This window comes from Barbus barbus (assembly GCF_936440315.1).
Source record: "Barbus barbus genome assembly, chromosome: 49".
In the NCBI taxonomy this organism is placed as follows: Eukaryota; Metazoa; Chordata; class Actinopteri; order Cypriniformes; family Cyprinidae; genus Barbus; species Barbus barbus.
Window position 1 is genome coordinate 2,064,966 of NC_136727.1, and position 12,720 is coordinate 2,077,685.

General features: G+C 36.0%; 1 protein-coding gene across 1 annotated transcript in view; it reads right to left on the minus strand.

Annotated features, from left to right (window-relative positions):
• Positions 1-12,720, minus strand: part of LOC306867644 (receptor-type tyrosine-protein phosphatase S-like) — a 166,258-nt gene that overhangs the window by 112,748 nt on the left and 40,790 nt on the right. Inside the window, exon 2 of the mRNA XM_079413433.1 lies at positions 11,401-11,569. Within this exon, the coding sequence (XP_079269559.1) occupies positions 11,401-11,485 (85 nt within the window). The 5' untranslated portion in view covers positions 11,486-11,569. The remainder of the gene's footprint in view (positions 1-11,400; positions 11,570-12,720) is intronic.

Here is a 12,720-nt window from a genome sequence, read left to right on the forward strand (position 1 = left end):
CGAGCCACGCTTCTTCACGAGACAAAGAGGATCACTCGCACAATTAACCTTTCCACTCGCCGACACTCACTTCTGCAGGTGTTCACAGTATAAACGATGCTATGAAGGAGAAACAATGCCAAATGAACACGCTTTTTATTTTCCTGATGACACAAACAAGCACAGATGTGCCGAACAAACGGTGAGTATATGCATGTGGTATAATAAAGAAATAACTGATGCCCGGTTATAGGTGTGTGTAACACAACAAAAGTGGCTCATACAATCAGATTTACAGCTGTAATTATTTATTTTAGGGCTGCATCACTATCTAAATTCTGGTAGATATGACAAACCTGTTGGTACATTTATGATATAATATAATATATATATATATATATATATATATATATATATATATATATATATATATATATATATATATATATATATATATATATATATATATATTTAGTAATAACTTATATATATATAAGTTATTACTAAAATTATTAAATTACAATAAAAATAATACATTTATAATATTTTATTTTTATTATTTCATTAGTATACTTCATTATAGTTTATTTTTTGTTTTTTAAAACACAAAAATAAGTAATAATTATCTAATAATACATAGTATATTAAAACTAAAACATTTATATAAAATATTTATAATAGATAATTAAATTAATCATAATAGAGTAGGCAACTTTTTACTGAAATCTGTACCTTTTCATTTAAAACATTCAATATTATAAAATAATGATAATATATTAATTATATTAATTATAATACTGATACATACATATATGCAAAAAATAAAATATTAAATTATAATATAATTATATAATTAAATAATAAAATAGCGGGTAACTTTTTCAAAAATATATATTAAAACAAAATATCAATATTTTACATACATTTGATATTGCTAAAAATGAAATCATAAATATAATATAAAGTATTTTTTGGTATTATTATTTTTTTATATCTGCCACTTATTGATTTATTTATTTTTAGGAAAAGATGTTAAATATCTACCAAAACGTGACCATAAAAAATAATACGTACTAATATGTACATATATTATTAACATTCATCTTATGGTAGATATGTTATCAATAATTTATCATAACTGAAGGGAAAAACATACTTGTCTTTCTCAACATGCATTATCCTTTTTTCGACTTTTTCTCCCATTAACAGCTGCAGGACTTTCGAAACGCTTCTAATAACATGTTTCTGCTGCCTCCATTTGGAGAGACTCCTATAATAGGAGGCTCGGGGTGACAGACGCGGTTAGATGACTAACACCATAATCAACGCAGAAAAAAAAAAACCTTTCGGGGCTTATATTTAAAAAAAAAAAGAGCTCCATTATGCTGAGAATTAGAAAAATGCAGGCGCAAAAAATGGCAGCCCATCAGCGGCGTTAAAGGAAAGGGGAGAGAGCATGACTTGTCACCCATCTTGTTTTAAAATAGCCACCTTTCAACCGCTGATTGAGGCTCATCTGAAAGGGTAAAGAGGAACATTTTGGTATCACGGGCACTTTAGCACTGAAAGAGCCAATTACAGGGCATCCCGGTGCTGGATAATGTCCTGAGTGGCTGTAATTTGAGAAATCAATGTGAGCAGCATGTTCAGGTAAACATCTGCGACGTTTACGCTCTAAACCAACATCTACATACAAGTCAAGCACCTGCTCTTATGATAACAAGACCACGATCGTATACGCCAACGAGGTCCTTGCCATCATCTTCATATTTACAGCAACCTCAAAATGACAAAAGAGGGACCTGTAGATGGCTGTGAATCAGTAAAGAAGATTTTTAGCTGAAACCGTGATTATTGGTGATTCATATAATGCAAGTCAATGGCTACCTGTTTTTAAGAAATAAAAAAAAAGCGTATATAGAAAACACAAAATGAATCCGCAAAGCTCCGGGCGATATATTAAAGTCTTATGAAGCGAAACAATCAGTCTGTGCAAGATACTGAACATTATTTACAACATTATTAGCTGTGATCTGATTCTTTCGGACAGATCGATTCAATGAACTGGTTCAATTCACTAGTTTGTTTACATATTCTTAATAAATAGTCTATTGCATTCTGTGTGGTACCAAGCATTTCACTACATGTCGTGCTGTGTGTGATTTTGAATGTGACCAATAAAGTTGAACTTGAACTGCTTAAACTAGTTCACCAAAAATAATCGGTTCAAAAGAATCATGATTCGTTTGTGAACCGGGTTTCACTCCAGACTGTTTGCCTGAGGCTCTGGATCACAGGTAATAATGTTGTAAATAATGTTCAGTTTCTTGCACAGACTGATCGTTTCGCTATACAAGACCTCAGCATATCGTCAGGAGCCATGGAGATTCATTTCATGTTGCTTGCATGTGCTTTTTTGACTTGAAAATTATAAATCATCAAGGAGCACAGTTTCAGCTAAGATCTGCTTTACTGTTCCACTGAGCTAAAAAAAAGCTACCTACATCTTGGGTGGTTTGAGGGTGAGTAAATTAACGGCAAATTTTCATTTTTGGCTGAACGATCCCTTTTATCCCTTAAATGCATACCTCGGGTCTTTAGTGACCCGGGACATCATTCACGGCTCTCTCTATTCATTATAAACAATATAACAAGAAAAAAAATATATATATATACAAAAGAATGTCGCAACAATAATTAAATATCCGATGACTCAATACGTGCAGTTGACCTTTACTCCTCGAGGTGGCAATGTTGGATAAACAATGATGACACCCATAATTACCACAGGCATGAAACAAAAGAATATCATCAGCAAAAAATAACTGGTTTGAATGGCTTTACTGTAAAGCAATTACTGTGCGCTAAAGACCCGAATAAAGACCCGCTAAAGACCCGAATATGTAATAATGATTGGTGAAACATTCATGCATTTAAGGGTTAACCGATGCACATGTGACAATAAAGCAGATAAAACCAGAGGAGAACGTCCTGCGTGTGGGACAGAGGAGAGAGGAAAAGGACTGTGTCTCAGGTTTAGCTTCGGCTGCTTGAACACAGAGATTTGTGGCCGTGTGTTTGACTGGTTCTCATATGGTCTCAGCGGGCCTCGGCCGACCGCGCTTCATCCTCCCAAATTGGACGTTTTCTCTCTCTCCGGCCACATGAAACCAACATGCCTATCAGTCAACCGATCTGACTTCAGACCGGGCCATTGCTATGGAAACACGCGGAGCGGGCCGGATAATCGACCGCTGCGAGCAGGAACGATAAAAGGACAGAAAAATGATATATATCTAGTAATATGGGGCAATGCAAATCATAACTCAAAAATACAGTTGTGGAGCATCTGTGAGCAAGTAAATCGACTCAGAAGAGATGTCTAAACAGATGGCGTAAAGGTCATATGTGGTTTTTGCGCAGATGTTTTCGTGAGGTCATCATTAGCGCTAAGCGGGCTGCTTAGATCTTATACTGCAGAACAGGACAACCACAAACTCACCGATGTCTATGATATAATGATTGTTCAGGCTTGAAAATAAGTAAATAATTAATTAACATCTCAATTATTTCTCATAGGCAAAATTAGGTCAATTGTTTCGCAGATAAAAAAAAAATAAAAAAAATCACTATTAACATTATCTTATTACAATTTTTAAAAATACAAACACATTAATATTAATATTAATATTAAATTAATATTAATTACATTCACTTATATTTGGGGAAAAATAAAATAGTAATAATTACTGTCAGCTAATCAGAATTTTAATAAAAAAATAAAATAAATAAAATCTCTTCAACATCTCAATTATTTATCCAAGACAATAATGAGAATTAAGTGGATAGAAAGGGAGACATTAAGCTTTTCTGATTTTTCTCCTAAGTACTGTATATAAAAAAATACAAATATATAATACAAATAAATTAATATTTTTAACAAAAAAAGATAATGACTTGTATTATTGTTGTAGTTTGTTTTTGTTTCTTCTAAGATTAGTTTTTCTAAAAATAAATCAAAATTTATAGTAGTAGTAGTTATATTATAATTATTTTTTATAATTATCTAATTATAATTATTTCCCCAATTGTCACTTTGGATAAAAGCGATTATTGGCTCATCTGAATTAAACAACATTAATAATAATAAAAAAACACACAAATAAAAACACAACGGAGTTCTGAACTATTTCTTATAGACAGCAATGAGAAGTGGAGAGCAAATATGAAAATTGTTTCTCAGAAAATAAATCTAGGGTTAAATATGAATAAAACTACAACAATAAAATAAATCGCTATCAGCTTATAATATATAATTATATAATTTTAGGATAAAAGCTCATAAATATACTCTTATGTACGCCAGCTGTCAACAACAGGAAGTCACTGTGCTTATATTCTTCCCACAATCCTCCTGCCATATTACTATAATTACCACTGATTATGATATTCCAAGCTGACCCCAAATGGGCCGCTTGTTTCTGGATAAGAAAATCTTTAGCAGGTGCGGGGTGAGTAAGTCAAATTCTACCGAGAGCTTTAGGAAATTAAGTTTAACAATAAGGCCAATTTTGCAACGGCCGGCCACTGAGATGAGGAGGAAATTGCAACAATCTAATGTGATTTTCAGCATCCTCGGGCGATTGGTACTTGTTGACAGGCCTCGTAAAAACGAACACCTGCGATCGCTCGAGGGTTAAAGTCCTTGGAGTGGACGGCGCAGGCTGTGAGAATTTCAAATGAGCATTTAGACTCATTTACAAAGATTAGATCACGATAAAGCTGTACGAGACGGATATGAAGGGAAAAAATCCAAGCTGGATATACACTAAAGCCCAAATGACGGTGAATAAACATCTCACTATAGATGAAACATGCTGCTAGCTGAGAAAAAGACAACACAAACATCATCATCATGTCAGTCAGGCTTGAATTCAATGGCTGACCGCTTTTAATTGTAGCTTTGACATCAATTATGCAAATTAGAACAATAAACAAACTAAACCGAGCGGCACTAGATCAAATAAACTAACAAAATCATCAAATATTCGCTTCATCACATGTAACACATGTAATCAAAGGCCACTTGGGTATCCGTAAACTGTTAATTCCTTCTCATATAGTTTTTGAATTTGCTCGCAAATTGATCGTGGAGTCAAAAAAGAAAGCGTCTTTTTAATCTATCGATGCAAGGGCTGATGGGCCTTGAGTAAAGGGCTCAGCCGGTGATGTGGGATCACGAAGGTGACATGCAATAATCATTTGTGACATTCAGTAAATCCGAGCCTGCTAATCTGCTTCATGATTAATCTGAGCTGCCCAGGAAAGTGTGTGTGTGTGTGTGTGTGTATAGCAGGTGGAGGTGACGCAATCCACAGAGGCGCCATCTGCTGGTCAAATTAACTACTGGAGGATTTTAAAGAGATGAAAATAATGTTATTTACCCACACTTGTGTTGTTCCGAACAGGTTTAACTTGCTTACTTCTATAGAACATAAAAGAAGATATTATGATGAATGTTCAAGCTGCTCTTTTCCATATAATGAAAGCATTTTTGTCGATTCTTGAGCTTGACATGCTCTGGTCACAATTCTAGGAAAGCAGCAGCATGAACATTTGTCAAAATGTCCCTTTTGGTGCTCTACAAAAGAAAAAAGTATTATGTTTATATAAAAGACTTCCACATTATCATCGAAGTCTCCTAAAGTCGTAAGATATAGGTGAGAAACACTAAGAAACTGAAATCTTTTTCTTCATAAATCTCTAATATGTACTTTTACACATTCATACTTGACATGCAAGAAACTTGACGAATCAAAGTTTTTAATTATGATGTTATTTGCTGTAAAACTTAGCAAATTTTAACATTTTGCATACAAAAAAATTGGAATATATTGCACAAGTCATATTGCTTTTTTGTTGTTTCTTGACTTTTACAAGCACTAGTCACAATTATTGGAAAGGAGCAGCGTGAACATTTGACGAAACATCTCTTTTGGTGCTCAAAGCTAGACTTCATGAGGGTGAAGGGATTTCTTTTTTGGTGAACTAGCCTTTTAACAAGCATCCTGAAAAAGCCTCTGCATGGTCTGCAGATGGATGCCGCCCCGAGCCATGAGCATCAGAGCATCAGAGATTTACTTTGGCAATCAAGCTGCGTCAGGGAGGTTAAACCGCAGCACTGAACGAGGCAGGTAATGAGGGACATTCGGGCCTTTTAGCTGATAACTTTAAAGAGACAAGACGAAGGGGGGGGGGGTTCTTTCCCTCAGGGGCCTGAAATCTCTCACTTGGAAGCTTCAAAGGAAAAATAAATTATTGAAATAGCTTGCGTCACTTTCTGCCCAAGTCAATCAAAGCAGAGAGGAGCTGGCAAGGGCACGGGCGGCACGCGGACACTTAAGGAGATTGCTAAACACTATGGCACGCCGTTTCCCAAAAAATCATGATATAGCGAGTGCCGCTCTGAGGAACGACAACAAACAAGCCTTTGGCGGGATATAGCGTCCTGATATAGCGACGGCCACAGGAAATCATTGTAAGCACATGGTCCGAACATAAACACTCGAAATGGAAGAATAACACAGGCCTGTGTTATTGAGCAATAATACTCTGAGGCTGCGGAAACACAAAGTGATTTTATGGCGCTACGTGGGACCACAGCATTGTGCAGATTGCAGTGTTCAGTTTCGACACGGGATATTTTGGACCGGTCAGCGTGGCGCTGGACAGGGTGTCTGGAGGTTTTCAGAGGGGGTTAGAGAGGTTCAGATTGGGTGTTTTGTGGTCAGACGGAGGCACACCCAAGCTAAATGAACTGTTTTTAGAGCTCGTGTGGAGGATTGAGGGAAAGCGGACCCTCGTCTGATTCCTCATCCAGATTGAAGGATATGAATTAAAGAGTGCGTGGTTGAATTAATGCTAATATATGCAAAAGTTTAGACACTAGACGGAATTTTTGTTTTGTTTTGCATAATCATAGAAAACATTTCCAGTCAAAAGTCTTGTTATTTAGAAGACAAATCTAAAAGCTTATTGTTATAAAGTGTTATTTTAAAGACAAAAGTTTTGAAGCTAAATTATAAGAGCTTTAATTTTAGCTATAGAAACACATACAAATAATTTAGTTTTCTTTTTTTTTTTGGTCATTACACAATTTGTCTTACAGTCAAAAATGTATTTATGTATTTAATCTTATATCATGTAATATTTTTTACTATATATTATGTTCTATATAATAAATCATTATGTTAATAATCTAAACGATTAGTTTTTATTACAAAAAATGTATATACAACATATTTACATATACATATACACACATGCATACATACACACAAAAAAACATACACACACACATACAGTATCTACACATACATACACACACACACACACACACCAAGCTAAACCAGATCTAATGCTAGTATTTATTCATCTGACGCCAGCAAGTCCTAAAGTGAGGATGGAGATTGTGTGTGTGTGTGTGTGTGTGTGTGCGCACTCAGAAGCTAATCGTGTAAATGTAAATCTGCTGGACTTTCTGCACACACACGCACACACACACACAAACAAGCCCCCAGCTTTATTACCACAGGCCAGATTTATTCACAGCCCTTTTTTCTTTTTGATTAAAAACGTCTCCTCCACATGTTGATTTATGAGAGCATGAGCGAGCGAGAGGGAGGTGGTGAGGATGACATCATGCAGTTGGCAACCTCTCGCAGAGGTGACATCCACTCGCTTTGTGTGTGTGTGTCTAAGTAAAGGCCCGTGTGCGGCACAGCTGTACAGCATAGCGACCACAAATCCACCTGGACGGCGTGTGTGGGCCAAACGGCGCCTTTAAAACAGGTGTTCGTAAGAACAAAAACCATTTAAAGTCCATATGAAACAGATCACAACCCAATTTACATTCACAATTGGATGCGTTTCTGAGAAAAGAAAAACAAATGTGACAATTGATTTATCTATGCAATGCTACTAGCTTTACTAGAAACTTCGTTTTTATGTCGTTATTGCACACATAGCTTTAGCACTATCCTGATGTCGTAGTTTCAATGGCTGAAAATTTTTTTTTTTTTAAATTTAAGTGTAACTGTCACTTAATGCTAGCTCTAACACTTAGTATTTAAGTGTTAACTTCTTTCCCAAAGAAATAGCGTGACTGTTTCCAGACTCTAATAAAAAGCATTATGAAGTCTAACAGTGAATAGCTAAAACTGTTCATTTGAATGGATCTGTTAGAAGAAGCTACTTTTATGTCCAATTTTAAGTGCACCTCTGGTCAAGTGCTAGTGCTAACTCTTTTCCCAAAAATGTAGCTTGACTGATCCTAAACACTCATATGAAGCATCTAATATTAGATAGCTGAAAGTTAAAGTAAAAAAAGCTTCTTTTTTTAGTGCAGCTGTTGCTAACTGCTAAGTTTTAGCTTCTAAAGGCTAACTCCTTTCCAAAAAGTCACGTGATTGTTTCCAAACTCTCATACAAAGCATTAGGTTTAACAGTGAACAACAAAGAGTTCATTTAAATTAATCAGTTATTTTTATTTATATTTAAGTGCAACTGTCGTTAACTGCTAATTTTTGACATCTAAATGCTAACTTTTTTTTTTTTCCAAAATATTAGCATAACATCTCACAATTCTCAACAAACCTTCCCTAATTACTTTCAAAGCTTCTTCAACACTGAAAATGACAAGAACAACAACAAAATGTCCCCTGTTCAGCCGGCTGTGCTGTACGACAACCTGACGAGACAGTAATTTGCGATCAGAGCCTGTGAGAGTACAGCGGATGACATCGCAGCCAATCAGACGGCGCCGTGCAGGAGGTTTTGGTGGCCAGGGGTTTGTCGGGGGGTGATTAGAGCTCTGGGACGATGTGCACTGCCTAGTAAACATCTGAATCACACAGAAGACACAAACACAGACACGCAGAGCAATTCTGAGGGCGTCACAACATGAAAATAGAGTTGGATTGATAATTATATATCCTACAGTCATAGGCAGTGCATAATAAAAAAAAAACACAAATGTGATTTCGTTAATGTCTCAATTGTTCGTCCTAGAAAACATTGAGCATAAACAGACAACAAATGGAGGCTAGTGTCCAGTTGAGATTTTACTCATCATTTCCTGAAGAGATCTTGACAACGTCTCAAACCGCGCTCAGATTTGTGAGAGGTCTCAATATGAACTCAATATTTCTTAATTGAATGCTGTTTTGGTAACATGAAAAAAAAAGTATGACAATTATGGATTATTTTGGGTCTCTTTTTAAAGAATCTGAGGAAAATGCAAGGATAACAAATAGCCAAAATTTGGACTGATGTATATGAATGCAAAAAAAGCTACATTTTAAATGGAAGTAGTCGAAAACGAAGAGTCAAAATTTGGATTAAAGTATATGAATGCAAAAAATTGAAATTTTTTTTGGACGCAAGTATACAAACACAAAAAATAACCACATTTTGGACACAAGTATGCAAATGCAAATAAATCTGCACATTTCTTCTTAAATCAGCCAGCACGTTATTGGAAGGCTAGTCAATTAGTCAACTATCGTGATTCATCACTAATGTTTAGTCTTAATCTTGAAATTAGTCATAAAGGCTAGAAACATATTTTACACAAGTAAATGAACACAAAGTCCTGAAAAATACCTGAATTTCCTAATCAACTACCGAAAGAATTTGAGAAACAACGCAATCGCTTATAGCTAGATTGTGCTTTGTTGCATTCTAAAATGCATAAATACAACGTTTCGTGCCATTTTTGCATTTCCAAACTTCATTTTTTTAAGATTGCGTCAAAAAAGACTAACTTATTGAATGCATCTGAAATAAACACCCCTTTATAAGCATGGACCTGAATAAAACGTAAGTCATATAAGTAGACGTTCAAGCAACCCCTGACTTGTAATAGTTTTGTTCACCCTCATTGCGTCAGATGTACATTAGCTTCTGGGCTGCCTTACAAATCCAACAAACAGGAGAACAGAACAATATCGGGCACACAAAGACGTGGCATATCTGACAGCGGCCCGTTCTCACGTTATCTCTCGGGCAGCGCTTGAATTACACCTATTTTAGGCTTGAAAGCAGCAGGAGGAGGCTTTACCTCCGCTTTCATCCCACGTTCGCACTCGCCCCTCTTTACTTCACTTGACTCTTTGTTTTGTTTCCCTAATGCGTCTCTAAACCCATCTTAGGGGAGAAATGGTGCAGAACAAATCCTGACTTCGAGCCTTGGAAATTAAAAGACAGCGCAGGCCCCGATCCGTCTGATGAAGAGATATACACGCAGAAAAGAGAGACGAAATAATCCGATAAACAGTGATCTCGCACTTCACGTCTCTACGTGTACAGGGAGATCCTTAAACCCACACAGTTTTGTTTTTGATGATAATGAAACCTACTGGTCGGTGGTTTGCCTGGATGACTAGATGATTAATGAGTTTAAACAAGTCCTGTATAATTAGCTTAGTTTTGGGTTCAATTGACCTAAAAATACTAATTTTCTGAGAGGATTTAATCATGTAAACATTCTAACAGATCAAACTAATTACATTACAGATAAAAATATCATCACCAATACAAAAAAAACTGTCATTGAATTTCCTATCAAATAGCTTGAGTTCATTTTAAAAATTGTTGCAAACAAAAGTTCTGAAAAAATTTACACAAATATACCAATGCAAAATTTTATTTTCTGTAAAGCTGCTTTGCAATATTTGTATCATGAAAAGTGCTATACCAATAAACTTGAATTGAAAAATCCAGATTTTTTTAAACTATTTGACCATCATGAACCATCGCTAATGTTAAGAAAAGCTTAAGTTTAATCTTAAAATCAAGTTGTCGCAAACAAAAGGTTTCTTTAAAATATTATACCTGCCGCTCTGCTCATGAGAATAGTCCTGCATTTTAGTCATGTAATAGTTACAAGTATACAGGCCAATGATATTGACTCTTCAAGCACTGAATCAGCCAAATATTGGGTCTGTAATGGTAATACGTCAATGATAACCAAAAATGGCCGCCCTCAAGCACCAAATCAGCCAAATCAGCCAATATTGAACGTGCAATGAGAATAAGTTTATGCTGACTAAAAATGGCTGCCATCAACCACTGAATCAGCCTATATTGGGTCTGCATTGGTCTAACATTGATCTCGACCCAAAATGGTTACCCTTAACCACTGATTTGGCCATTATTGGGATTGCAATGATAATATGTCATGTCGACCCAAAAATGGCCACCCTCAACCACTGAATCAACCAATATTGGGTCAAAAGTCTTAACATTTCCATGGCATTAACTCCTAATTCTAGAAAAAAAAACAGTCTATTCTAGAGTTTTGATACACTCGAGACTTAAACTTGACTATTAAACTCAAGTTTCATCTTAGTTTGCTCTTACATAAGGCCAAGGAGCCGGTGAGCAGCGGAGACAGCAGCAGGGCGCTCAGGGAGAGCAGGATGGGCAGGTGGCCGGCTGGCATCATGTCGCAGATGACCTCTGACCTGGCTGGAGAGCCGTGGCCCCACAGGCTGGAGACGAAGGGTCGGCACGCTGGATGTTTGGCACTCTGGAGGAGAGGAAACAGGAGAATGCCGATGAGTAATGATGCTCGCTGACAGACAAGATAAACACAATATTAAACAATAAACATTGTTTCACCAGTCAACCATCAAGTACATTCACACGCTTTACCAGAACGCTCAGTTTGAGCCTGTTCATATTGCCTCAGACTCCCAATTACAGTCTCACACAACTCATAATTAGTCAGGCTTTATCGCTGGATCTTTTCATTATTTACTTATCCACCCATCTTGTAATTACCAAGACACTCATCAATATTTCAGACGGCGTCTCTTTGTTTTAGCCAAATTGCGATTAATCCCCCCGTCACTGCTTTCTGCCTTGGGAGTTGACTCGCGGGTTGCTGTGTTTCTCACACACGCAGGGCGGAAACCCAGCGAACGTGCTTGTGCACCATTTAATTAAAGATGGCAAGAACATCAGATGGCAATATGGCAAGATGGCACGCGTGAACACGTGTAGTTGCTTTCGGAAGCACTCGCTCACGTCGAGAATGAAAGAGATGTTGACATGAAGCGCTGAGACTCTGTAAAGAGTGACTGTGGCATCTGTAGATGAACCTCCAGGCCTGTGTGACACAGTAAGGGTGTTCAAACAAGTCGCAGTCCAAGCTGGCACTTTTTTTAATATGTGCCCTGGGGATCTGGTGGGGGACCAACAGTGGAAGCTGAGGAACTACTAAATCGAATGACAAATGGCTGATATAAACAGTCTATAATATTTTGTCTAAAAAAATTAGAAATAAAACCAATAAATGCTATAAGTGAATTAATTTTTAAATAAAATAATAAAACTATTTTTCATTTTCTAGAACACATAAAAAAGGTTAACTTCAAGCTTAATCAAATATTTTAAAATATTTTAAATTTTCGGAAAAAAATAAGTCAAAGATTAACAGTGTTAAATGATGGAAAACAATTTAAATGTTAAAAAAAGAGAAATGAGCATGTAACATTAAATATCCAACATTAGCCAATACGAATAAAATGAAATAAAATAAAAAATATAGATATGTCACAGACCTGCTACTGAAACATTCTGCCTTCACAAAAATAAATAAGATTTTATAATATTGTATAAAATATTATATTTAATCACAAAATTAACTGATAAATGTCTAAATAAATTTGACATAAA